This window comes from Chaetodon auriga, chromosome 4 (genome assembly GCF_051107435.1).
Source record: "Chaetodon auriga isolate fChaAug3 chromosome 4, fChaAug3.hap1, whole genome shotgun sequence".
Classification (NCBI taxonomy): domain Eukaryota; kingdom Metazoa; phylum Chordata; class Actinopteri; order Chaetodontiformes; family Chaetodontidae; genus Chaetodon; species Chaetodon auriga.
Genome location: NC_135077.1, coordinates 27,315,721 through 27,340,000, shown reverse-complemented (window position 1 = coordinate 27,340,000; position 24,280 = coordinate 27,315,721). Strand labels below are relative to the sequence as shown.

General features: G+C 39.7%; 1 protein-coding gene across 1 annotated transcript in view; it reads right to left on the bottom strand.

Moving 5' to 3' along the window:
- Window positions 1-604: 604 nt before the first annotated feature.
- Window positions 605-24,280, bottom strand: part of vegfc (vascular endothelial growth factor c) — a 67,950-nt gene continuing 44,274 nt past the window's right edge. Inside the window, exons 4-7 of the mRNA XM_076728952.1 lie at window positions 20,053-20,192; window positions 14,815-14,957; window positions 5,140-5,464; window positions 605-1,850 (exon numbers count right to left, since the gene is read on the bottom strand). Coding sequence (XP_076585067.1) covers window positions 1,742-1,850; window positions 5,140-5,464; window positions 14,815-14,957; window positions 20,053-20,192 — 717 coding nt within the window. The 3' untranslated portion in view covers window positions 605-1,741. The remainder of the gene's footprint in view (window positions 1,851-5,139; window positions 5,465-14,814; window positions 14,958-20,052; window positions 20,193-24,280) is intronic.

Here is a 24,280-nt window from a genome sequence, read left to right as displayed (position 1 = left end):
CAATAAAATAGTTAGCTTTTTGCTGACATCTAATGTCTTTGTGACTCAAGTGTCCAGGATCCTCTGAATGTCTGAATTCTGTATTTTAACAAATGTTAGTTTTATTGCAAGATTGAAATTACAGTCATTTGAGGATGTTTTTTCTTTTATTCTAAGAACAGCCAGTGTTTTGGGATATTTATGCCTTGACATTGCAGTAATGCTCAACATTTTGCACTAATACTAACACTAATATATTATTCGACATGTCCCTCCTACCAGTCAGCCAAGGAGTGCAGTTTATTTACTGTGCTCTGCTGCATGTTGACTGAGGTAATCCATTCTGGTGAATAAATTGTATATCTTTTTGTTAAAGCTCATACTAAATTAGTATTATTCACTGCTGGCTGTTAAAAGCATTACTAAAATGAAATCCAGAAGAGAAATGACCAAAGGTGGTGAAAAGGAAAACATGCTGTTGTCGTGTGGATATACTCAACTCAACTAACCCTCTCAACAATAAAATATGTATCATATTTGTTCCAACACAGAAACAAACATGTTTTCTCTCTTAGATTCAAACAGTGGCCTCTATGAACATATCTTTAGAGAACACCTTTTGTTACAAATAAAGCAAACTTTAATTTCTATTCCTTCAGAAACAGCACTCAGTTTAATATGTTGAACAATGAAAAACTTCATACAGTGACATGATCATATATTGCACCAAGTAGCCTTAATTTTAACATACAGAACATGGAAGAGAATAAATGTACATTTCTGATTATTTATTACTGTATTTCTTTGTCCCATGGCATACAAAATGACATAACAAGGTAGAGAAGTTATTTATCAGCTAAATAATAATTGTTGATAAAAACTGGGCTGTGTGATGATTCTGTTGGTGAGATGAAGAATTTAAATCCTAAATCCTACACTCCTGCCACAGCTGTCTTTGTTAATGGAAGTGCTCCTTTTTCCACTTTAACTTCTCAGGTTAACTTCTTTAACTTCTCAGTCTATTTAGCTTGTTTGGGTTTGACTATTAGTTTCACAAATACTGTTTGCATAAATTGAAATCAATAGAGGAACAACCTTTGTGTTTCTAAAAGCACAAAATTTAGTCTCAACACTAAGAGCAACATAGATTTTACCTTTGGCATTGAGCTTGAGGCCCAGATTCTACCACTTAGTATATAATATACACCAGAACAGACAACGTAAGTTAACAATATAACATCCAGTATACTTTATTTTACACATATATTACACATGATACAAAAATATTGATCACAGTGTATTTTCATAGAAAAAGATTGAATTTGCAATAAACAGAGGTTTAAAAATAACATTTAATAAATTATATAATCAATATCTGACATGAGAATACTGAGACATAATTAATACAAAACCGACCCCCCAAAAATATTTTAAAACAAATTATTTAAACAATATCTTAAAATGTCGAGTGTTGACTCTCTCTTCCAGTCCTTCCTTCTGTTTCTCGGCTCTGATCAGCCACTCTCCCATTAAAACATCCTCATAGCCAAGTCAGTGCATATCCCATGTTGAAATCACCAGAGTTTCCCATATCTGCACTCCAAGGTTTCCCTGTGTTCGTCAGGGTCCACACACTTAGCTGCCATCACAGCTGATGGACATACTCATGACCAGCAGGTCTACAGGGCAGGGGTGATGAATTCTACTTGTTAAGTTTGTTATTGGTTCATTAGCATCTGGTTAGCGTGTCATTAGCTGGTGGTTAGTCCAAGCGTCTCCAGTGGGATGGTACGCAACGACACACTTCCTCGCTGAAGAAGAAACCTGGTTCACACCTTCGTCTCCTTACCTCGCAGGGAGGCCTGAGACAACTACAATGAGAGAGAGAGAGAGGGGGAAAAAAAGCATTTAGCTCAAAAGCTAATAACATAATAGCAAAATGTCTAGAGCATGTTAGGTAAGTAAAAAACAGATTGGTTTGGCAGGATTGGGTCCCTTTCACAAATAAAATGCCATAACTTTGTGTGCAGAAAAAGACAATATGAAAGTACCATAAACTGCTTATCAGTCAGTTTTGTTCTGACCCAGGCTGATGAGTTTGGATTATTCCTAAATTAGTTGGCTTCAGCTTTCAGCAATATAACAATCACCATGACTTCTACAGCTATATATATGAGGGAGACAGACAGTACATTATTACATTACATTGCATTACATTGTAATGCTCAGAACAAGATTTGTTAGCTGTGACAAAACAAAGTTTTGTGATTGTTGCTAGTTGTTCGACATCTTCACGCTGACACTGGAGAAATAAAAATCTTCAGGATTTATCTCCCTGGAGCTTGACTGTGCTCAGTGCATTTTGTGGCGATGTGCCTATTTGAAAAAGATGCCTAAATCACCAGATACCTTGCAAATTTGGAATATTGACTTCATTGCATCACTACAGGAATACTCACATGATGTAGAAAGATTTCCTCTAGAGAGCATGAATGTGCACAGTAAATTTCATTTGATTCTGACAAAATTTCTGTACAACTTAAAAATCTGGCTTGATGATGACACTGGAAATGTCATTGGTCAGTCCTGTTTCTGGCATCTTGAACAACTTAAGTTCAACGTACTTAAAGGTACAATATGAACATATTTGACTGAGATGCTATAGTATATTGTGGTACAATGTCAGCTCAATGTCATTTTTTACATTTCCATCACAAGTTATAGCGAGCGCGCTTCACAAATGAAGCTCATTATCCTTTAATTAAAATCCATCATGTGATCCACCTATCATACGTTTGATTACACATTTATTGTGGAAACACTGATTGCAATTCTTTGTTAATGGCAAGCAGTCAATGTGAAACCTGATTCCAAAACAATGTTCCTGTATTTTAATTTGTTCACTAATAGTCAACATCCTATGTTTCCCAGGAACCTACAGCTTTTCAGTAAAGCCAAACACTGCCACAAATGATTGAAAACGACTGCTGCCATACAAAGATAAACCCTAACTGCTCTAATGTGTTGTACAGGTCAAAGGTTACAACTGAGGTTTAGATTTCATAGCAGTAAAAATAGAGCCTTCAGAACTACTATGTGATTTACAGCCCATGCTTGAACCACCAGAGCCTTCACCAGAAAAGGATGTCAAAGTTGAAGAACTGCTCACTTTTGATGCTGTTATTGTTCTTTGAAGTCAGGAGAAAGTGCTAACAGAAGTATTCTCCTTCAAAAGCTAATATCTAACCCCAGTTAATATCTTAACCCCAGCCCAGAGTCAAGGCCTGAGAGTCCAACCTTCAATTGAAGGGGTCATTTACAAAAAGAGTTATTTCCATTTTGATTTCTTTTCCTAACTTTTTATTGTGCAGTCAAAGGGATATCAATCAAACTGGTGTTGGTTGATTTATTTTAAGATTGTCTTTTATCTGTTTTTTTGCAAATAAACTCTTCAAATGCTTACATGAGGAGTGGACATATAGAATTCCAAAAACACATGAAGTATTGGAGGGAAAGAATCTGTTTTTCTACAACGCACTTCATCAACACGACAAAGACGATGTAATTGCCACTGTTCTTCTGGCTGCACGGGGTGTCACTTAGTGGATGGCAGAATATTTAATCATGGTTACCTCGAGAGACCTCTGAACCCATGATGAAATACGTAGAAGATTTCAAACAGAAACACACGCTCACAGTCACATACATATAAGTGCCAGATCCCAGACACTAGATTCCTACCGCTGTGTTATACTCATAAATCACTCTCGAACGAGGTCACAGAGGGTCAAGACTGGACGGGATGGATGGATGTGTGTGTATGTGTGTGTGTTTCCTCCTGTGCAGGGAGAGGAAATGGTTAAGTGACAGCTAGGAGAAGTCATTAGCACATTGAGGTCTTGTATTACACACCGGGATCACTGCAATAGCTACCTACCACTGCCAGACTAGTGCTTTCCTCTGGCTAAAGACATTAGTGGCTGTGTTTGCACTGGTCCTTTGTGTGAATGTATGTGTGTGTGTGTGTGTGTGTGTGTGTGTGTGTGTGTGTGTTAGAGTGGGTGTTAAATAGTCCAAGATGATGCAATCACTAAGGCAGTGAAATATAACAAGAGCTGCCAAATGACTTGCCATAGTAGCAGTAATATAGAAATCATTTATGCAAATTATGCCATTCATTAAACTGGTGCATAGATGGCTAATAAGTTAAAAATGGCACACTTGGCTTCACATAACACGTGACAATATGAATTTACTGATACAGCAATGTACACTATAAGAAAGCATCATTGTTTGTAGGAGAATTATTTGGCTTTCTGTAGATGTTGATATTCTCTATATGGCCTTGAAATACTTCTTGTCATCAGTATCTGCTACAACACCATGGAATATCCCCATAGAAACTAAAAGGGACCATATCATTGGCTATATCAATGTGCTAACTGTATTTCTATCACAGTATCCCTTTCAAAGGGTAAAACAGTATGTACTGTACATACCAATGGACAACGTGATGGATGGATGGACTACAGATGGAGGGATGAGTGGGTGGATGCACAAATTAATGGACACATGGAAGGACAGATGTGTGACTGAATGGATGGATGGATGGATGGATGGATGGATGGATGGATGGATCAAATAATGGATGAACTGGTGGATACGGCGAAACGGTGGTTTCTCCACTGAAAAAGCAATCAATCCAGTGAACGCAGCAGGGGGACGCAGCTAGCCAATCAGTGTCATGGGCTGCACTAACGCCATTATCAAGTGTTGTCAAGTTGTGTGATCTGTTCTTTGCCTGACATCATAGTTTATTTGTACTTCTCTTAACTCCTCTATTAAAACTTATATGCTGATTGGCTACACATCAGGGTCGACTTAAAATGATGTACGATTCAGGCGCCTACGTTAAGGAAAAACAGTTAAGAATGGACTTCAGACTGAGGATGGAAAAGGAGTGCAACAAGATCACAATTGTGTCCGATATCAGGCACTCAATGGTGGAGTATGTGCTGCTTTCAGACTGTCACACTGTACAGGTTTAAGTAATGTTTAAGTGCTGTTTTTTGGCTGGATTCTCTCCAGCTGAAAGAGACATTTTTTATCAGCAAGATGATTACATAGCAGTGGCAGTGAACCCACCACATCGCTCCATACCTGCATGTGGCTTGGTGAAACCTCCTTCCTTTTAGGAAACACTTGTTGGGTGACTCATGACATTCACAGGAACACTTTGTTTTATTGAGGGGCAGATGCCTTGGACACGTCTTGCTGCACGTGCACTGACAGGTCTCCTTATTGAAGATGTGGTTCAGCGGGCAGGACAGAGCAGGTGGGGCGTTGCAAACGCACTGGCAGGTGTTCAGGTCGAGGTGTCGGTTAGGGCCGCAGTCTTGAGTTTGATCCCTGCGCTGACACACACACTGACAGGTTTCCACATCCAGTTCCTTATCTGGGCCACACACATCTGCTGAGTATATGTCTGCAGAGATGAAGGAAGGGGGAGACACACAGGTTAATCTGTCTTTTTGACTGAATTAAATCCACTAGAAATAATCAATTAGATGATGAGTTCAGTAAAGTTTTGAATGCAGGACTTTTATTTGTAGTGGAGTATTTTCACAATGTGGTATTTGTATGTTCAGTTAAGGATCTGAATGCTTCTTTCACCACTGAAAATACACACAGCCCATTCAGTATGTGGATAAATAATTATTAGCTATCCCGAAAGTACTACACAAGACTATTGAAAATAAAGTTATGTGCTGACCTTCTGTAGGATGGAACAAGTTACGATCAAAATGTTCGTCCACTTTCAAGAAACAAATGACGTACTGTACCTGAAGCAGTCGATATGACTGAACAACATCTGATATCGTCTTACTCTTCATTAATTTTATTCATAGTTGTGTATTTAAACGTACAACACTGATTCCAAAAAAGTGGGGATGCTGTGTAAAACATAAATGAAACATGGTTGTGTTGCATTAAGATCAACTGCTTTGCTGTATCTATTTTTAACACTTCTCGTCTGGACATTGCTTGTCCTGATTGTATTATTTGGACATTTTTCAATGCGAGCTCCCGATAATTGGCAGCCGCTACGGTAGAAGCATGAAACAAACACCACTGTGTCCTGTGTAGTTAGTTCAACATTACAGTACCACATCAACAAATGGATTTCCAGCATGAGCATGACCCTATGCAAAACACTGCTGTAATGTTGGCTATTATTGAAAACACAACTACATATGAAAGCTGAGTGTGTGACAGTTGTTTGACGTCACTGGCAAACTATGAAATTGAGACATTCCTGAAATGGACCAGCGATGTTCTTTCTTTCCTCTGTCATAACACAGATGGTTTGCTTTCAGTCCTGGCAAATCATCTCTTAGCTGAGAAACACAGGGAGAGGAGAGCAGCAGACGCTCTGTTCCATACACACATCCTGTGTGTGTTTGTGTGTCTGCAGATGAACAAACACAGATAACAAAGACACAGTTTACGGCTGACAAAATGCAAGCTGTGTCTACTCCAGCATGGCAGCATGTGCTTACACAGACTTTAACACCCTAAATCAATGTAATGAGCTTCACAGGAACTTTGTTTACCCCTGAGGACAACGGTATTCAAGCTGAGAGCAAAATCTTCACTATACAATATAATATACGGAGAGATCTCAAATTTTTGCCCTGAAATTGCTAATTAGTCATTCACACCCTGTTTTATTCATTATTACAAATACTTTTTTTCTGTGAAAGTACAACATATAACATTTTTAGTTTTAAACAAGTTTTTGAAAGATTTCTAAAATGTTTATGTTTTCTCGTTTTTATGACAGGTGGTCTTTTGGATGCTGGATATTGGATATTTATTGTATTACACTGCTAAAATGCAAAACACTCCAAAACTACAGTTATTTCTCCAAACTTAGCCAACTTGACTACAACTTGCATTATTCATTAAATGATTAATTTGAGGCAACAAATTCCATACTGTAACATGGGGGGCACATTATTATTAGAGTGAACATATCACATAATTCATGGATACAAATAGTTTAATTGAGGCACAACATTACATAATTCAACAGCACAAGTTCAAATTCAAATACGGGAAGGATTTATTCATTCATTCATTCATCTTCTATACTGCCTATCCTTTTCAGGGTTGCGGGGGGCTGGAGCCTATCACAGCTGTCAATGGGCGAGAGGCGGGGTACACCCTGAACCGGTTGCCAGTCAATTGCAGGGCCACACATATACAGACAGACAACCATTCACTCACACTCACACCTAAGGACAATTTAGAGTCACCAATTAACCTAATGAGCATGTTTTTGGTCTGTGGGAGGAAGCCGGAGAGAACCCACGCGTGCACGGAAAGAACATGCAAACTTCACACAAAAAGGCCCTGCCCGACCCGGGGATCGAACCGGCGACCTCCTTGCTGTGAGGCACGCGACTACCTGCAGCTCCACCGTGCCAGGTTTAGCAATTAAAAAATCGTGTTTTGAGAGCACAAATTCTAAATTGCATGGCACAAATTACGTAACTCCAAAATCTAGATCATTCATTTGCGGGAACAAATTAGGTAAATTAGGGCACAAACTATTACTTAAAGCCAACAATTATCTTGTTTGGAGGACAATATTGATATCAATATTTCACCATTTTATCCCACAAGACTTAATGTGAAATTTTGCCACATTCCCTCACAGTGTGCCAGAGACATCACGTTGAGAATGGGATGTGAGTATGGACAGAAGCAGATTTCCAGAAATGTTGATGATGATGCAGTTTTTGGATTCTGACAATACTGAAAAATTTGGATGGTATGTCATGTTGACAGAACCATTTATATAATAACAATCGTAAAATAAATAGAATATATGTATATATACACATATGTGTGTGTGTGTGTATAATATATATTTATATATGCAGGATCACATAGTGCTGATGCATTGTGGGTTAACTGATAACAGCCGCTGGCAGAGGTCAGATTTCTAAAAACACACACGCACATACACACACACACACACACACACACACACACACACACACAAACACACACACACACACATAAACAAACAAATGCAATGCTATCTCTGTTGAAACTCAGGAACACATTTGTGGTTACTCCACCCCAAATTGCTCCATTCCAGGATATTATATGAAAGCCGTATTTGGAAGTGTCGTTGTTGTTTTTGGGAAGCTCCTGTTCATTGTTTTTGGTTTGTAGAAAAACTCTTAACCTACCAAACTATATAGCCTGTCATTTCTTTAACCAAACTATGTCAAAACACTAAAGTGTTGCTGTGTCTGGGCGGAGGACTAGACGGCTGCTGAGGACATGCTTTCTGGCCTCCTGTATCGGCTCAGGGAATATGTCATGATTTGTACCAAGTTCTTTCTGCCATTGTTTCTTTTCTTCATTGCTATTTTTCCACCATTGCTTTTCACAAATTATTTAGTTTCTTCGTGTCTTTTATTTTGATCAAAATGCAATTTCATAACACAAGAACTAAAGTCATTTAAATGGTGTAAAATGAGTTCAGTGGATTATCCTGAGTAACCAAGAGTTTCTGGAACGGCATGTCGTTGAGATTTTTACATCAGTTTCTTGACTGTGCGACTTTGCACCTGCCACTTGATTCAAGAAAATAGACTCTTTGTCTTTCTTGTCGTTAATCCAAGTAAAAGCCTTTGAGGTATTTACTTCTTAACACATTCAGTGCTTATTTGCATTTTGACAATTACATTTTCTGTTCTCAATTTATAGTGTCTAAAAAAGTGCAACGTCTTCTTGTAACCCTCTGAAGAGTGAGCTGCTGGTTATGTACTTGGTAATAAATGGAATAAAGACAACAGAGGAAGTGCTACTTGGACCTGTCAGCAATGTAACACAAAGCAGGTGTTCCTGATGCAGGGGTAAATAAACAGTGTCCACAAGAAAGGTAGTGGAATGAAATCAGGCATCACGGCTTCAATGAAGTACAACAATTAACATAATGAACATACATCGACCGCGCGCTTGACTTCCTCAGTGTCAGTCCACCATATCACCAACAGTGTCTCCAGCAGTAGTATCATCCTGTCTTTTCCAAACATTCCTCCACTGTTTACTCATGGCCATAACTACTGTCTGAAGATCTTATCAAACAAGAGAGAAATAACTTACACTACCTGCACATACCTCATACTTTTTATACTTAACGCCACTTGCACTACTTACATGTATTTATATTTTGGATATTATGACTATTTGCACTTCTGGTTAGATGCTAAACTGCATTTCATTGTCTCTGTGTCTCTGACAATGACAATAAAGTTGAATCTAATCTAATCTAATCTAAATGTCAGATGTAAATTTTACATGATGTCTGTCACAGCCGTCCCTTTGGCTGAACGCTGTCCATGTCTCTTTCCCTGTGTGAATGGTGTTCTTAAATTTTGTCTCTTGTGTGTATTGTTTTATACGTGTTTGTCCTTTTTTCCAGGTTTTAGTGCTAGAGACTAGATTAGTGTTGTGTGTCTCAGGTCTAACTAGTTTTGTCAGCGCCTGCAAATTGTTGAATGTTATCTCTACCTCATACTGTTTTTTTTGGGGGGGGGGGGGATTGTGATTTTAGTATTGTTATGTCAGTCTACTCTGAACACACAACATCTATTGCATATCTGTTCTGCTAGGGGCTGCAGCATGATATGAATCTACACAGTATGTCCACGCTGTATGTGTAGATTAGAGGACTGTAATGCATAATCTAAGCAACAATTTATGTGGCACTACTTGTCCAGCACTGAAAATGTTACTTTAGATCTCACTGTCAGTCAGAGGGGAGGAAGTACCTCTCCCGCTGCCTGCCTTTGCTTTCTGGCTGAACTTGACTTTTTGAGTTTTGTTTTGTCACAATATGATAATCCATCTTCATCTGTACCTCATTATTCAAACACCATCCAGTCATGCTCACTCGGTATGTCAAGGTCATTTCTAGCCTTTTCAGACATATCGCCACATGTTTTTGGGGAGCTCTTCCACACACAATTATTTGTGTAATATTTCTTAATATTGAGGTTTGTTCTGCTGGACTCATGCCGTGGTTTGTCAAACCTACTTGCCAAAATTCTGTTGTATGTCCTAATCTTTGAGGGGTGACTTGGGGGTCTCTCTCCCATCATGAGAAGTGTGTGTTGTGAAGCGTGCTGCTCCCTACAGTTGAAATTAAAGAGTCAGTCCACAGATCAATCAAGCATCACAGACCGGTTATCTGAAAAATATCTTTCCTTGACATACTGCACAGCACCTTTCAACTCAGAAAATGTCTGCATGATTTCTCTAAAAATAATGAAGGTGCTTAACACTGACAAATGGGCAACAGTGCTTTCCCCCAATGAGGTAAGAGTGAAAGTGAAGGCTTTATAGCAGAGGTTCCCAAAGTGGGTGGGCCATATTTACCATATCATTATTAATTTATTGTGTCTTTCTAATGACCACAAATTAGCAACGTTTACACTGTTTTTTTGTTACAATTTCAATAATGTCAGAACTGGAGAAAATCCTAATCCATGTCAAATTCACCATATTAAAACTGTGCAGTTCTTCCTCAGCTAATGACATGACAACTCATGACTGGCTGTTATAGTAACACAACATGCTTTCCTTCCCGGGTGTTTCTCAGGAGCTCAGTACACACACAAGAGATAGAAAGAGCTGACACGACACAACATCATTGTCCAATAACGCGTTCACTGTAGAACTGTGTTTTACCAATATCGTATGTGTGACCTGGCTCATCTCGTCTCATCTGGTATCCATGAAAATAAGTTGCAAACAGTCTCCCACACACTCTCTGAATTTGCAATAATACATATATATGAGACATTTCTATGCTAGACCTTCAAGTTCCAGGGCTTGCACCGAAGCACTGAAAATAAATGTATTATTGCAAGCTCAGAGAGCGTGTGAGAGATTATCTTTTGATCACTCATCACTCTTCTATGCACCTGTCTCATGAAAAAGATATGCAATGTTTTCTTCTGTTCTGAGAAAAGTGAAAACAAGACAAGAAAATGCATGTCAGGGAACCCAGTGAAATATCTACTGCATTTTTTTTGTTTTCAGACATCTCAAATATAAGCTACTTTTAAGTTTGAGGAAAATGAAACAAATACATTCAATCTATATATTACTTGTGCATTTTATTCAGCCAGTGGTTGAGAATGGACTTGTATTAATTAATGTTGATATAATATAAAATGTTAAATTGTTAAAACTGCATATATGCATGTTATATTGTGGATTGGGCAACTTGAGCACATCAAAAAAGTTTCCTTTGAAAGGGGGACCATGATTGGTGAGTCTGGACGGGGTAGATGGACACGTTCACCTTTATTAACCTCTAAACTCCAAAGTTGCGACTTTGCACAGCAAACTTCATCAAGAGCTCATTTTTTGGAGAAACACAAAATTTCCTCACTCCATTCTATTTTTACCCACTGAGACACGCAGCTTCTGTTTCTGAAATTGGTATTGAAATCGAATTCAACACTGCAAAATATCTGCTGCTATCCTTCACAGATCATTTGTTTTGGGCCAGTATACATACAGTCTAAGTGCGTATTTGTATGCGTAAGTATCTCTGGAATCACTTCTCCGAGGTCTCTGCATTCTTCTGTTTCTCATTTGTTTACACGGAGTCCAGAGTGTTATCATAGCCAAACACACACAGTGAGGAACCCACAACCCACACATGCAGACTCTCAACCGACACATTGCAGTCATAAATACTCCTCAGTGAACACATGAACATTCTCCTGTCACAGAGCCTATTATAGAGAAAGATGGCTTTTCACAAGCAGTGTGTGTTTTTTTCAGTGTTTGGTATGTGTGTGCTCACTGCAGGCCTTGGCAGCACGTCATCATACAGCAACAAGCCACGCTGATCAGTCGAATTTATGGCCAGCTACTGAATTTATTTGTACTGCATTGTATTGGTTAATCTGAGCGTTCAAAGTTGGACTCATCAAACTGTCTTCAGTGCATAAACTCATTGTAGTTTGCTCAATTCAACAAATGCCATCTGATCATAACGATTATTTGTGATATGCTGTATAACAATAACGACATATTTCATTGTAATTTCTGTACTACACTTATGCATTCTACATACTTTAACTTTATTTTACTATTATTATGAAGTGGATTTTATTCACCATCTTATTTTACATTCATTTTCCATCCCTGATCTGGTCTTTCATTAATGTGGTGCATGTAATTTCTTTGATGTAAAGCACTTTGAGTCGCATTTCTTATATGAAAGATGCTGTACAAATTATTATTATTATCAGCAGTAGCATAGCTCAATACCCATCTACCTACAAGAAGCTGATATCAGCCACTAAATGAACCACAGCAATTGGTCCTGCTCTGCTGTCAATGCTGTCATCTCAGAACTGTGACAAAAATAAAAAAGGAAAGACTGACAGGGAGTTAGATGCCAAAAAACATCTTGTTAAAGCAAAGAGTCCACGAGCAAAATGTGATGACAACAACATTCCATTCCACATGATGTTACACTGTCAGGACAGCTGATTTTTTCCTTTGGATAGTGACCTCCATAAAGACCCTAAGGCAGCTGCTGGGAAGAGAGAATTTCAGTGTGTTTTCTGGAGTGAGAGCTTTCCTGTGAGGACAATATTTGGCGGACAGGGTGGGGGTTTTTGATCCATGTCCCATCTCTGTCTATCCCAGTAAAAAAAGCAATAATCATATTAAGTGTACTCCCCGTATACAGATGACTGTGTGGACATGTCTGACTCCACTACCAACATCAAATTTGCTGACACAGTTATGGTGGGCCTGACCTCTGATAATGAAGAGCCGGCCTACCTAGAGGAAGTGAGTCACCTGGAGAACTGGTGCCAAGAGAATTACCCCCCTGTGTATGTCAGCAAGACTAAGGAGCTGATAGTGGACTTTGGGAATGTCACTGATGTCACATTATATTGCTATTATGAATTGGTTATAAGGGCGGCACGGTGGTGTAGCAGGTAGTGCGCGTGCCTCACAGCAAGAAGGTTGCTGGTTCGAACCCTGGGTCGGGCAGGGCCTTGTGTGAAGTTTGCATGTTCTTCCCGTGCATGCGTGGGTTCTCTCCGGGCACTCCGGCTTCCTCCTCATTAGGTTAATTGGTCTCTAAATTGTCCGTAGGTGTGAGTGTGAGTGTGTGAGTTGTCTGGCGACCGGTTCAGGGTGTACCCCGCCTCTCGCCCATTGCTAGCTGGGATAGGCTCCAGCCCCCCGCAACCCCGAAATGGGATGCGTGGGTATAGAAGATGAATGAATGAATGAATTGGTTATACTGTTTCATTTTCCTAAAACTCACTATTATTTATCGTGTTATATTATTTCACTGTTAATTTTTCACCACCTTTTTCCAGTCGTGAACCACGGCCTCGGACATGGAGGTGCTGACTCTCATCCCAGCTGCTTCACACTCGGCTGCAAACCGCCCCAGTGCATGCTGAAGGTCCTGGCTCGAGGGAGCCAACAAGACAACATCATCCGCAAAAAGCAGAGACGAAATCTGCCAGCTCCCGAACTGAACTCCCTCCGGCCCCTGGCTGCACCTAGAAATTCTGTCCATAAAAATAATGAACAGAACTGGTGACAAAGGGCAGCCCTGGCGGAGTCCAACACGCACCAGAAACTTGACCGGAAAAAGGTGGTTTGCTCCCTCCAGGTTGGGGGACAGTTCCTGCCTCAAGTGGAGGAGTTTAAGTATCTTGGGATCTTGTTCACGAGTGAGGGAAGAATGGAGCGTGAGATTGACAGGCGGATCAGCGCAGTGGCAACAGTAATGCGGTCGCTGTATTGGTCTGTCGTGGTGAAGAAGGAGCTGAGCTGAAAGGCGAAGCTCTCGATTTACCGGTCGATCTACGTTCCTACCCTCACCTCAGGTCATGAACTGTGGGTCACGACCGAAAGAACGAGGTCCCGGATACAAGCGGCTGAAATGAGTTTCCTCCGCAGAGTGGCAGGGCGCTCCCTTAGAGATAGGGTGAGGAGCTCTGTCACCTCGGAGGAGCTCAGAGTAGAGTCGCTGCTCCTCCACATCGAGAGGAGTCAGCTGAGGTGGCTTGGGAATCTCTATCGGATGCCCCCTGGATGCCTCCCTAGGGAGGTGTTCCAGGCATGCCCCACCGGGAGGAGGCTCCGAGGAAGACCCAGGACACGCTGGAGTGACTATGTCGCTCGGCTGGCCTGGGAACGCCTCGGGATCCCCCCGGATGAGCTGGAGGAAGTGTCTGGGGAGAGGGAAGTTTGGTGGTCCCTGCTCAGACTGCTGCCCCCGCGACCCGGCCCCGGATAAGCATGAGAAGATGGATGGATGGATGTTAATTTTTCTGAACACACTCAACACTGTAAATTGTTCATTGTTCCACGGTTCATTTTTACTCTGTTCTAAATATTTCAATTTTATTTTATCTATTTTCTGGAGTCTTTAATATTTCAATGTTAGAATCATCTTTTCTTTTATTAATGGACTTACTAGACTTGTTCTGGAGCTACGCATCCAAGATGTGTTGTACTGTGTATGATTGTCTACTGGACAATAAAACTTGATTTAATTTGAATTAATATTGTTATTTTTCAGTGACAGTAGTAACTAAGTCTAATAATTAGACCTACTGTATGCCTGTCAGCAGCAGTAACTGTTGATTTAGAGCAGGAAACATAAGCAAGCACAGTTTCCTCATCATTGTTTTCTGAAAAAATGACCAGAGATACAACATAAATCTGTCTGTGTGCAAACATGCAAACACTCACCAAGGTGCTGTTGGGAGGGCCTTGGAGGGGGCAGTGGTGGAGGAGGGGGGTTGTAGTGCACATTAGCGGTCATGCTAACACACCTGCACTGCCTGCTGCTCCAAGTGTGACCAGGAGGACATGTCCTGTTAGCTACTGGACACCTTCAACACAGAGAAAAAGCAAGAGAAACAGTTAAAATAGACATTTGATGTTCTTCCTTAGTTAATGCTAACATCCCCCGAGGTGGTTTCCTGACTGTGTGCAATGAAAAATCACACATCCTTCACATTGTAGTTTATCAGATAGCATATACAAGTGATATTGTATGGATATTATAGATATTGTCATGGCTGAGTCACAAGCTTCCAGTAGTTCCCACCTACATATTATATTGCCATTTACCAGTGACAAGAACAACCACTGAAGCTGAATTTTTTATAATGTTTTCATTACAGGCTCACAAAGAAACAATCCAGCAGAATAGCAAGCAAATGACTGCAGCAAACAGCCATGGCTGCACGCCACATAATATCACTTAGCCTTGTCGACCAGAGGTTCAACCACATTCAGTGACACAATTATAAAGTAACAGTAAAGCAACAATCTGTTGGTCACAGAAGGTGATCTCAGAATCAGAATGTGGATATGTGAGGATACACTTGGACATACACGATAATAATAAGCGAACCATAGATCAGAGAGGTGTAGATGTGAGGCAAAGATACTGCGTGAGGTCAAAGTGACCGGTAAGTCAAAACTCCTAGTCATAGTCATAGTGAATTAATCTGAACACACAGACACAGTACACATATTTTTACATTCAGCATGACGTACACTTCCTGAGGATAACATTATCTCTATGATCATGATAAATACAAAAATATGAACAGAAGATTAATGAAAAGACACTGCATAACTGCAGAACTTGCATGTGAAAGATCAAATTCAGCATATTTTCAATGGTCTAACTTCATCTGAAAGATTCATTTTACATGTCATCAAAATGTTCAAAAGAAAGTCTAAAGAACAGTAAAACCAGTACAAGCCAGCCAAAAAATTCATCATCTCTTTCTGTCTGATCTTCAGGAATTGCCTGGGACAGAAACTACACACTTAATTGGTTCAAGAAATGGGATTCCTCAGATCTGTATGTGTGTGAATGTCAACTCTCTAAACCCACTGCCTGTGATAAGCCATGATTAGAGACAAATAAACACCTTGATCAAAGGAAGATTTCTTGGGTCAGCTTCAGTCAGACAGTCAGGGGGGAGAGGGAAGTATCAGATGATTGTCTTTGATGACATATCTCTGGGATTTGGATTTAAAAGACATCTTTGGGATTTCTGTTGCATCATGTTATTGTGTTTGGAACATGCAGGCTTTCTATTGTTGCATTTTTCAAGCTCTAGAAATGTATACAGTGGTGTGAGCGATGGAGAGAAAAATACTAATACTAATACTGTTGTGGTGGAAGAATGAAATGGCCATTTTGAACACTCGTAAGTCTTTCAAATGAGTTTCTTTGACTGCCCGTTTGAGGAAACCTCATCTACCCTCTACCCGGACAGAATGCTTTGCTGAATGCATTTGGTTGCCTTGTGTATATTTTGCACTATTGACCAAACTTCTTTCTTGGCTTAAATTGAGCAGTACTCAGATCTTTTACATAAGTACCACAGTGTAGAAATACTCTGTTACAAGTAAAAGAAATATTCTGTTTACTGCTGGGTAGCTTGTGAGTTTCACCCTGGGGATCATCTTATCCATAAAATGACATCATAATTTTTATGTTCATTATATTATGCATTATTACTCTTAATCTGCAATGTAAGTTTTAAAAAAAATGCTATGTTGAACATTGCTTTGAAAATTGCTGCAAATACAGTCACTGCTGCAGTGTGTCCCACCTGAAGACGCGTAGCTGTGTGGTGGTGAAATCAAAGAGTGTTGCAACTCTGTTTTTCATTAGTGCTGCACCTGCCTGCCGTCACTGCAGTTACGTGATCAGCACTCCCTAATTTGAATGTTCATCATGATTTTGGCTCTCTACTCATTTTGCATTTTGTTCATGTTTCTTTTTTTTCTTTTTTTTTTCAATTAAGGATTCACAAATGAATGCTTAAACTTTCAAAGAACCCAGTTAGCTGAATAAGAATTAGCAGAATGATTTTAGCCTGAGCACGTTAGCCTGAATTACTTAAACCACATTTGAGGAATGGGGCCCAGGTGATAAAAATCCAAATATTTAATAAATAATAAACAACTACATGCAAAATATAAGCAGGATGATTTGCTTTGTGTTTAGTGCTCAGTTAAAATCAAAGTTATATGAATATCCTGAACACGTTAAACATTATACCTGCGAAACATCGCATGTTAACGTGGTCAGTATGAGCCTGTTAGCATGCTGACATTTAGCACCACTGTACCTAAATACAGCCTCACAGAGCTGTAAATGCAAATTTCTCACATTTACCACCTTTACTATGATCTCTACAAACCTTAACCAAGTCTCTTTAGAACTGCTTCATAACAACATTCTGTTTGATAAGAGGTTTGGACAGAGAGATTGGAACAAGAGAGAGACATACAGATTCCAAAGTTCCTGCCATTTTAATGTTAAATAAATTTAAAACAGTTCAAAAAAGCTCAGTTGGAGATTGGAAGGAGGCAGATTGTAGGCAAATGAATATCTTGACTTCAGATAGAGTCACTCATATATCTTTCTGTGACTACAGAAGCTCTTCTGTTTGCTATGTTAAGACCACATGACCTTGTTATCTGTTTTCTCTCGTTAAATTCTTCCTGTTTTCTTTTCCCCATTCTTCATTAATCATTTTTCATCATTTCATGTCTCCTTTCACTCTTTATTTCACTCCATTTCTTTCCCACTGACTGCTCTGTACAATGTCAGGGCCAGCATTTCTTATAGCCTTTCAAGTTTGCCAATGTTGAAAAACCTAGAGAGTGTCATGACTGTCCTCTAGCACTCGTATCAGTGGATTATTATTGTAACAATATGATCATGTAGTGTAGCTTTGGATAAAATAACTACAAATGTTTTCCTGCAAGAGGTTTGCAATGAGTTAATGTAGCTAACTGTAGCTAACTGGTAAGCACTAAATTTGTAGCATGAATGAAAATAACAGGAAATAACTCTATAAATGTGGATGAAATAAAAACTGTAGAAGACTGAACATTCCACTTGTAAAGAGTAGCTAATAATGATTTTAAAAAAATCTGATTGGCTGCTACACACACACACACACACACACACACACACACACACACACACACAAAGCAGTGCCATTAAATGCAACATGTGAGATTGCGGCTGGAAAAGGAAACGCATTGGAGAGAGACCCAGCATTCACACATCACGTCTTTTCCCAAAAATCTCTCTCTGTGTTCTGTCCACTCTCCATCTTTTCCCCCCTTCATTACACCACTGTGTGTGTGTGTGTGTGTGTGTGTGTGTGTGTGTGTGTGTGTGTGTGAGTGAGTGAGTGAGTGAGTGAGTGAGTGAGTGAGTGTGTGTGAGTGACCAGGAAACAACCGAGTGGACATTTGGGCCTTTCCTAACAACTTCAAAGGGCTGTTTGACGGTTAAGAGTTGGTTTTAAGGTTTAGACAAGAATGAGGAATTAGGTTAGAGTAAGGGTTGAGGTTGGGATAGTTAAGGTTAGCGTAAGGAGCGAGCAGAAGTGAGCAGAATTAAACTGCCGATATTTAGGGAGTGAATAGAATCTGTTTAATGAGTCAATATGAAAGTCTGCAGTTCTGTAAATCTAATTAAGAGAACATCAGTCATTTGTTGCAGATGCATTATACATCCTACAGGTTAATTCCAATGATGTGCCTTTCATACACACCCATAACACACACAAATACACACAGCCCTCATTGACTACCCCTTCATGTCTTTCCTTGGTTTAGCTTTCTTGTGAAGGGCTACAGCACATTCAGCGTAAGTGCACATTCCATATTGAGCCGGTCCCCCCCCCCCCCCCCCCCCCCGCCTTCTTTGAGTAGAGATTCTTCTTCTACAGGGTGCAATGTGCCTGCCACAGGAGATTTCTTCCACATGACCTATAAGTATATGTAACTATATACAGAAGATATATCAACTGATATCATCTTATCAAAGATAAGAACATAACTCAAGCCTCGATTCCACTGAAAAATGTCAGCAGATGAAAACTGCGGAGCATTGAGAGGCTGTAACCTTCCTCCCATCAATACATGAAACAAACAGAAATGCCACATTCACATCCCATTTTCTACATGGTGTTGCACCCTCTTCCTCTTCCATGGTTTAATGGCACATACTTGAGAATTAGCACCACCAGCTGTTTATCTCCATGAACCGACTCCTGATATTCACACATCTGCGGTGGATGGAAAGGCAAATCTTCTGGAAATTCATTTCAAATCTGCACAATATTTAGATGGAAGCCTGGTTTATAACTGTTTAGCAACACTGTGTGTTGAATTTTGATGTGAGTATGCATCTCTTAAATTATTATTGCTGACAAAAGTTTAACAACAAAACCAAGAACTACATTACTGGTAGAAGGCACAGACACAATCCTGATGTCAGCACTGTCCACTCCTGAGCTGCACCTACAGATTCTGTTCATAAAAATCACAAACTGAACAGGAGAAATGACATCGCCTTGGCAAAGCCCAACTACTGAGAACACTCTTTGTACTAAAAATTATGTCAGGCCACTTGTTGGCAGAAATGTCAACTAGACATCATTTTTCATTAGTGGACTAAAGCAAAGAAGTCTTGTTCTAAATCTGCATGTTTATATTAAAAGTATCTGAGCTGCCTGCTTTAATCCATTTTTTTTTTTTTTTGAAAATGATTAAACTTCACTCGCTCATGGGAACATGACTGTCAGAGAGAGTCACGGAGAGGTCATTACAGTATGATTCATCTAAGTATGTGCACAGAAAAATTCACACTTATTTTATTCACTTATCTATTTCAATTTCTGTGCTATTTAGATAGTGAGAGCTGGACAGAGACAGGGAAGACAGGGGAGTGAGGTGATGACATGCAGCCAAGGGCCCGGCCTGGAATCCAACCAGGGCTGCTGTAGTGAGGAATCAGCTTTAATACAGGCACTGAAAAGCTATGTGTATATACAGACAGCACAGGAAACAATATCTGTAACACCAGACTCAAACTGTGTGTGTGTGTGTGTGTGTGTGTGTGTGTGTGTGTGTGTGTGTGTGTGGTGTGCTTACTCAGGCAGGGCTCTCCTGATGATGCTGTGAACTTGTTTATAGACGTCCAGTTTGGACAGACAGCTGCACTGTGTGTGGTTGGCCACACTGATGGTCACCGGCTTGGTGCCCTGGGTGATCGGCACTGTGATCTCAAACAGCTGCAGAAAGAACAAAACAGAGAAAAATCAGTGAGAGACATAGACGTGATTCAAGACAAGGTGTTAGAAGCATAGTGAAGTGCACCGTGAGGAATGGCTTTGCACTCTGTGTTTTTGCCAAGGCAATCTGCAACACATGCAAATGACTGCAGTAGCATGCTGTTGCCATAATCTAAACCAAACTTTTCTGTGTCTAGTGGTTGAAGAATGAATAACAAAAGTGAAGCAGATGAACAAAACAAGAATTGCTGTCCAAACCCCACATTCTTCTATGATTTTCTATTTTAACCAAAAAGATTTTCTGGATTTTCGCTAACTACAGAAAAATGAAACCAGTTTAATGGTCACTGGACTACACAGCAAAAATGGTGTATCAGAAATAGTGCATTGTTCAAATGTCTGCTCCACCAAAAAAGACAAAATTGTCGACAAAAAAAAAGAAATGTCAGACATTCAACACAAGTTGTCCTTGATGGCAGCTGCTGTATGGCCTACTGGACGTCGTTTCTCTATGGGTGATCCCATTAGTTTCTCAGTGGTACTATTTTACTTCAGCTGTCACAGAAAGACCCCTGTTCTACCTGAGCAGACTGAACACTCCATCTGCTGTTACATGGAGGGTGATGTGAAACTGTCTCTCAGGCCAGACCCACATCAGTCATCTGGTCAAAGAGGGTTCTTTCTGATCACAGTAATGATCAGTTTGGACAAATGCAAGACAAAATAAAACAGAGCTGATTTAGCTTTTTGCTTTGCACAACTCTTTTTCCAAAAAAGTTGGGGCGCTGTGCAAAACATAGAAACAGAATGTGATGATGTGGAAAACATTGGCCTTGGCAGTTTTATTTCGAAGTCGACTTTGGCAAGGTACCACTCCCAATGCTGTGTATGAGTTGGTGTCTGAGTGATAAAGCTTGTAATGAGCAGGTGGCTTAGCGTGTGTGAATGGGTGAATGCAGACTTATAAATACAGTCCATTTACCATCTGTGAAGGCACCATTAATGAACCATGTATACAGGTTTTGGAGCAACATATGCTGCAAAGTAGATGATGCCTTTTTCAGGGAAGGCCTTGCAAGACAATGCCAAACCACATTCTGCACTTATTCCAACAGCATGGCTCTCAGCTAAAAGAGTCCGGCTGCTAAACTGGCCTGTCTGCAGTGCTGACTTGTCACCCATTTAAAACTGTCTGGTTCAATATGAAACATAGAATATCACAGAGGGACTCCAAACTGTTGAATAGCTGAAATTGTACATCAAGCAAGAATGGGAAAACATTCAACTTTCAGAATGACAGCGATGCGTCTCCTCAGTTCCCAAAAGCTTACAGAGTGCTGAAAGAAGAGGTGATGCAACAGATGCATGCATGAAATTCTCTAAATGAGGACAGAATTTTCAAAAACAGTGACACTTCTCTCTTTCATCATCTGATATGTTGTCTTTGTACTATTTTCAGTTGAACATGGGGTTTCAGTATTTTGCAAATCATCACATTCTGTTTCTATTTACATTCTACACAGTGTCCAAAGTCTTTTGGAAACAGTGTTTCAACCCATTGTGTTCCTGTCTGCCTGATGAATAAATGTAATATTCACTCTGATTTTACATCAGTAACATACTGTATCTGGTTGTTGAGATGATTATTTATTTTGATTTTTTACTTACTTCACCTGGTGATATGTTTATGGTCTCCATGTTAGCAGGATATGTCATTCAACTTGATTAAGTAGTAATACTATATGTCAGGGCTGTGTTATTGCCAGCTTGTATTGCAGTTATTCTGCTTTCTAGTGGCCACAAACCCATTAATGCAGTTTATGCTCTTTGGACTTTTTACATGAAAGTGTCACAATATATAAATATCCTCTAAATCCATTCAGTATGAGTCCCAGAGCTCACTGCAACTGTTTTCTTCAGTGAATAAAGACAGTTCAATACAAAAAGCCACTATTTCACACACTCTTTTAACAAGGTCCCCTCAACAAGGACCCCTCAACTTGGAGCTCAACCAAAATCTAGAATTAGTGGGAAGAACATTTTAAAGTGAAAACAATGAGAATGTGAATGATTGCCACTTGAAATATAAAAAATAAGGAGTTGGGCTTGGGTTTTCACATGGCACTGATGGAGATACTGACACAGGACTGTTGTACAGAATAGAACAGAGACCCTGAGAGCAGCTTCCCTCTTTCACTCTCAGAGTTGAACAGCATGAATAGAAACTAATTTGTCTCAATGACTCCTTTTCAAGACTTAAACTGTCTCTCTCCCTCTCATCCTAATTGGGATATCATTAAAGCTGACCTCAGTCTTTTTGACCTGGTGAGTGCTCACCATGGTTACAGAACACATGCATATAAAGAGAGCTCTTTGAGATCATGGTGACTGCCACTGGGTTGAAAAGTTTACCTGCACACATTTCCTAAATTTGTGGTAATGTTTTGGCGTGTAAAATTCTTCATTCTAAGGCTTCCTATTGCTGACTATAACCAAGGCCCTGGTGTTCAAAGAGACAGACTTCCAGCCGAAGATGGAACCTTTCCATACTGCTCAGTGTTGTGTGTCATGCAGCAACAGACTGTAAAAGCATACATGATAACACACTGCAAGTAACCATCATGGCACTCCTGTAGTTTGGTGGGGTATTTGCTGAAGCTGTCAATAAGAGCATTCACATCTGAGTTCTTTTGAATGCAGTGCTGTTAAACACTGGGCTGCTGTGTGTATGGAAAGCAACTGAGTTCTTCCTGCTACTGAACTACTATTGGTTGAAGGCCCCAACAAACAAATGACTAAGTTGTACCATGTATTCGCTTGCCACAAATTTCAGTTGAGGAAATTTAGTTAAATAATCAAGGTATTACGATTCATTTATTGCAATTTTACAACAGGGTTGCACAATGGAATATCAGCTGTAGCTCCTTCATGCTACATGGAGTATATATACAAATATCAAAATTAGAATTAAATGTAAATAAAATAGTATATAAAGTTGCTTATATACATATACTTATATACAGGATATATACACATATGCAGCCAGAAAGTATTTAAAGAATGTGCAATGCTATTATTAAGCTATTTTTTTATGGTGTGGAGGATGAATTGAGTCTCACTGTAGAGCCCTCCTGTCCTGAGCTGTGCACAAACCATGCCAATTTGTAATGTTTCCAGTCAGGAAGCTTTCTATTGCTCCTCTATAAAAGCTGACAAGAAATTGGCATGGGAATATTGCCTTCTTACGTTTCCTTAAGAATGCTTTCTTAACCAGGGTGGAGATGTGAGATGTCCATGACAGGTTTTCTGCGATGCTGATTCCCAGGAACCAAAAACTCTCCACCTGCTCCACATTAGTGATTAGGTTCAAAAGGCCTCAAGAATTTTTTCTTTCTTTTTTTTTTTTTTTTTTTGGCCTTTTCAACATACACAAACAAGAATCCAACACCGACAATGACTCATATCTAAAACAAACAGCAAATCAAACAATACCAAAAATCAAACAAACAAGATAGAATGACAATTTGATTTGGTAACCTTTCCTTGCTCTCAGTCCTCAGGACACAGTTGCTGAGAAGGTTGACCACATGGCATTACTTATCCAGAGAGCCTATATTAATGTAAATGCCTCTTTCAGGTAGTTTCAACAGTCACATTAGTCCAGTCTTGAATGATTAGATCATTATCTCTCCATTTACACCAAATGTACTTTTGAGCAACAACAAAAGCTACAGACAGCTATCTGTTTGTTAACTACTGCCAACTCCAGTTTGCTGTTGATTAGGAAATCTAGCACAGACACACTGTATTTACATGTCCTGGACACTCCAACTAGTTTTAGCCACAGTCTTGATATCAAGTTTGTTAGTGGTAGAATTACCATAGCTTGGCTTGAGTTGAGGCAGTGTAGGAAAGTACATAAGTTCAAGCAGACAGTTGTGTTGTCCAATCTGCAGTCACCCCTCCTGAATATAAAGCAGTTTTCAATACTCACTATCCCTATAGTCATGTTGCTTTGCGTGCCTCTTCTACCTCTGCCGACAGTTATAAGAGACTCCATTACCCACAGTGTTAGACTACTATTGCCA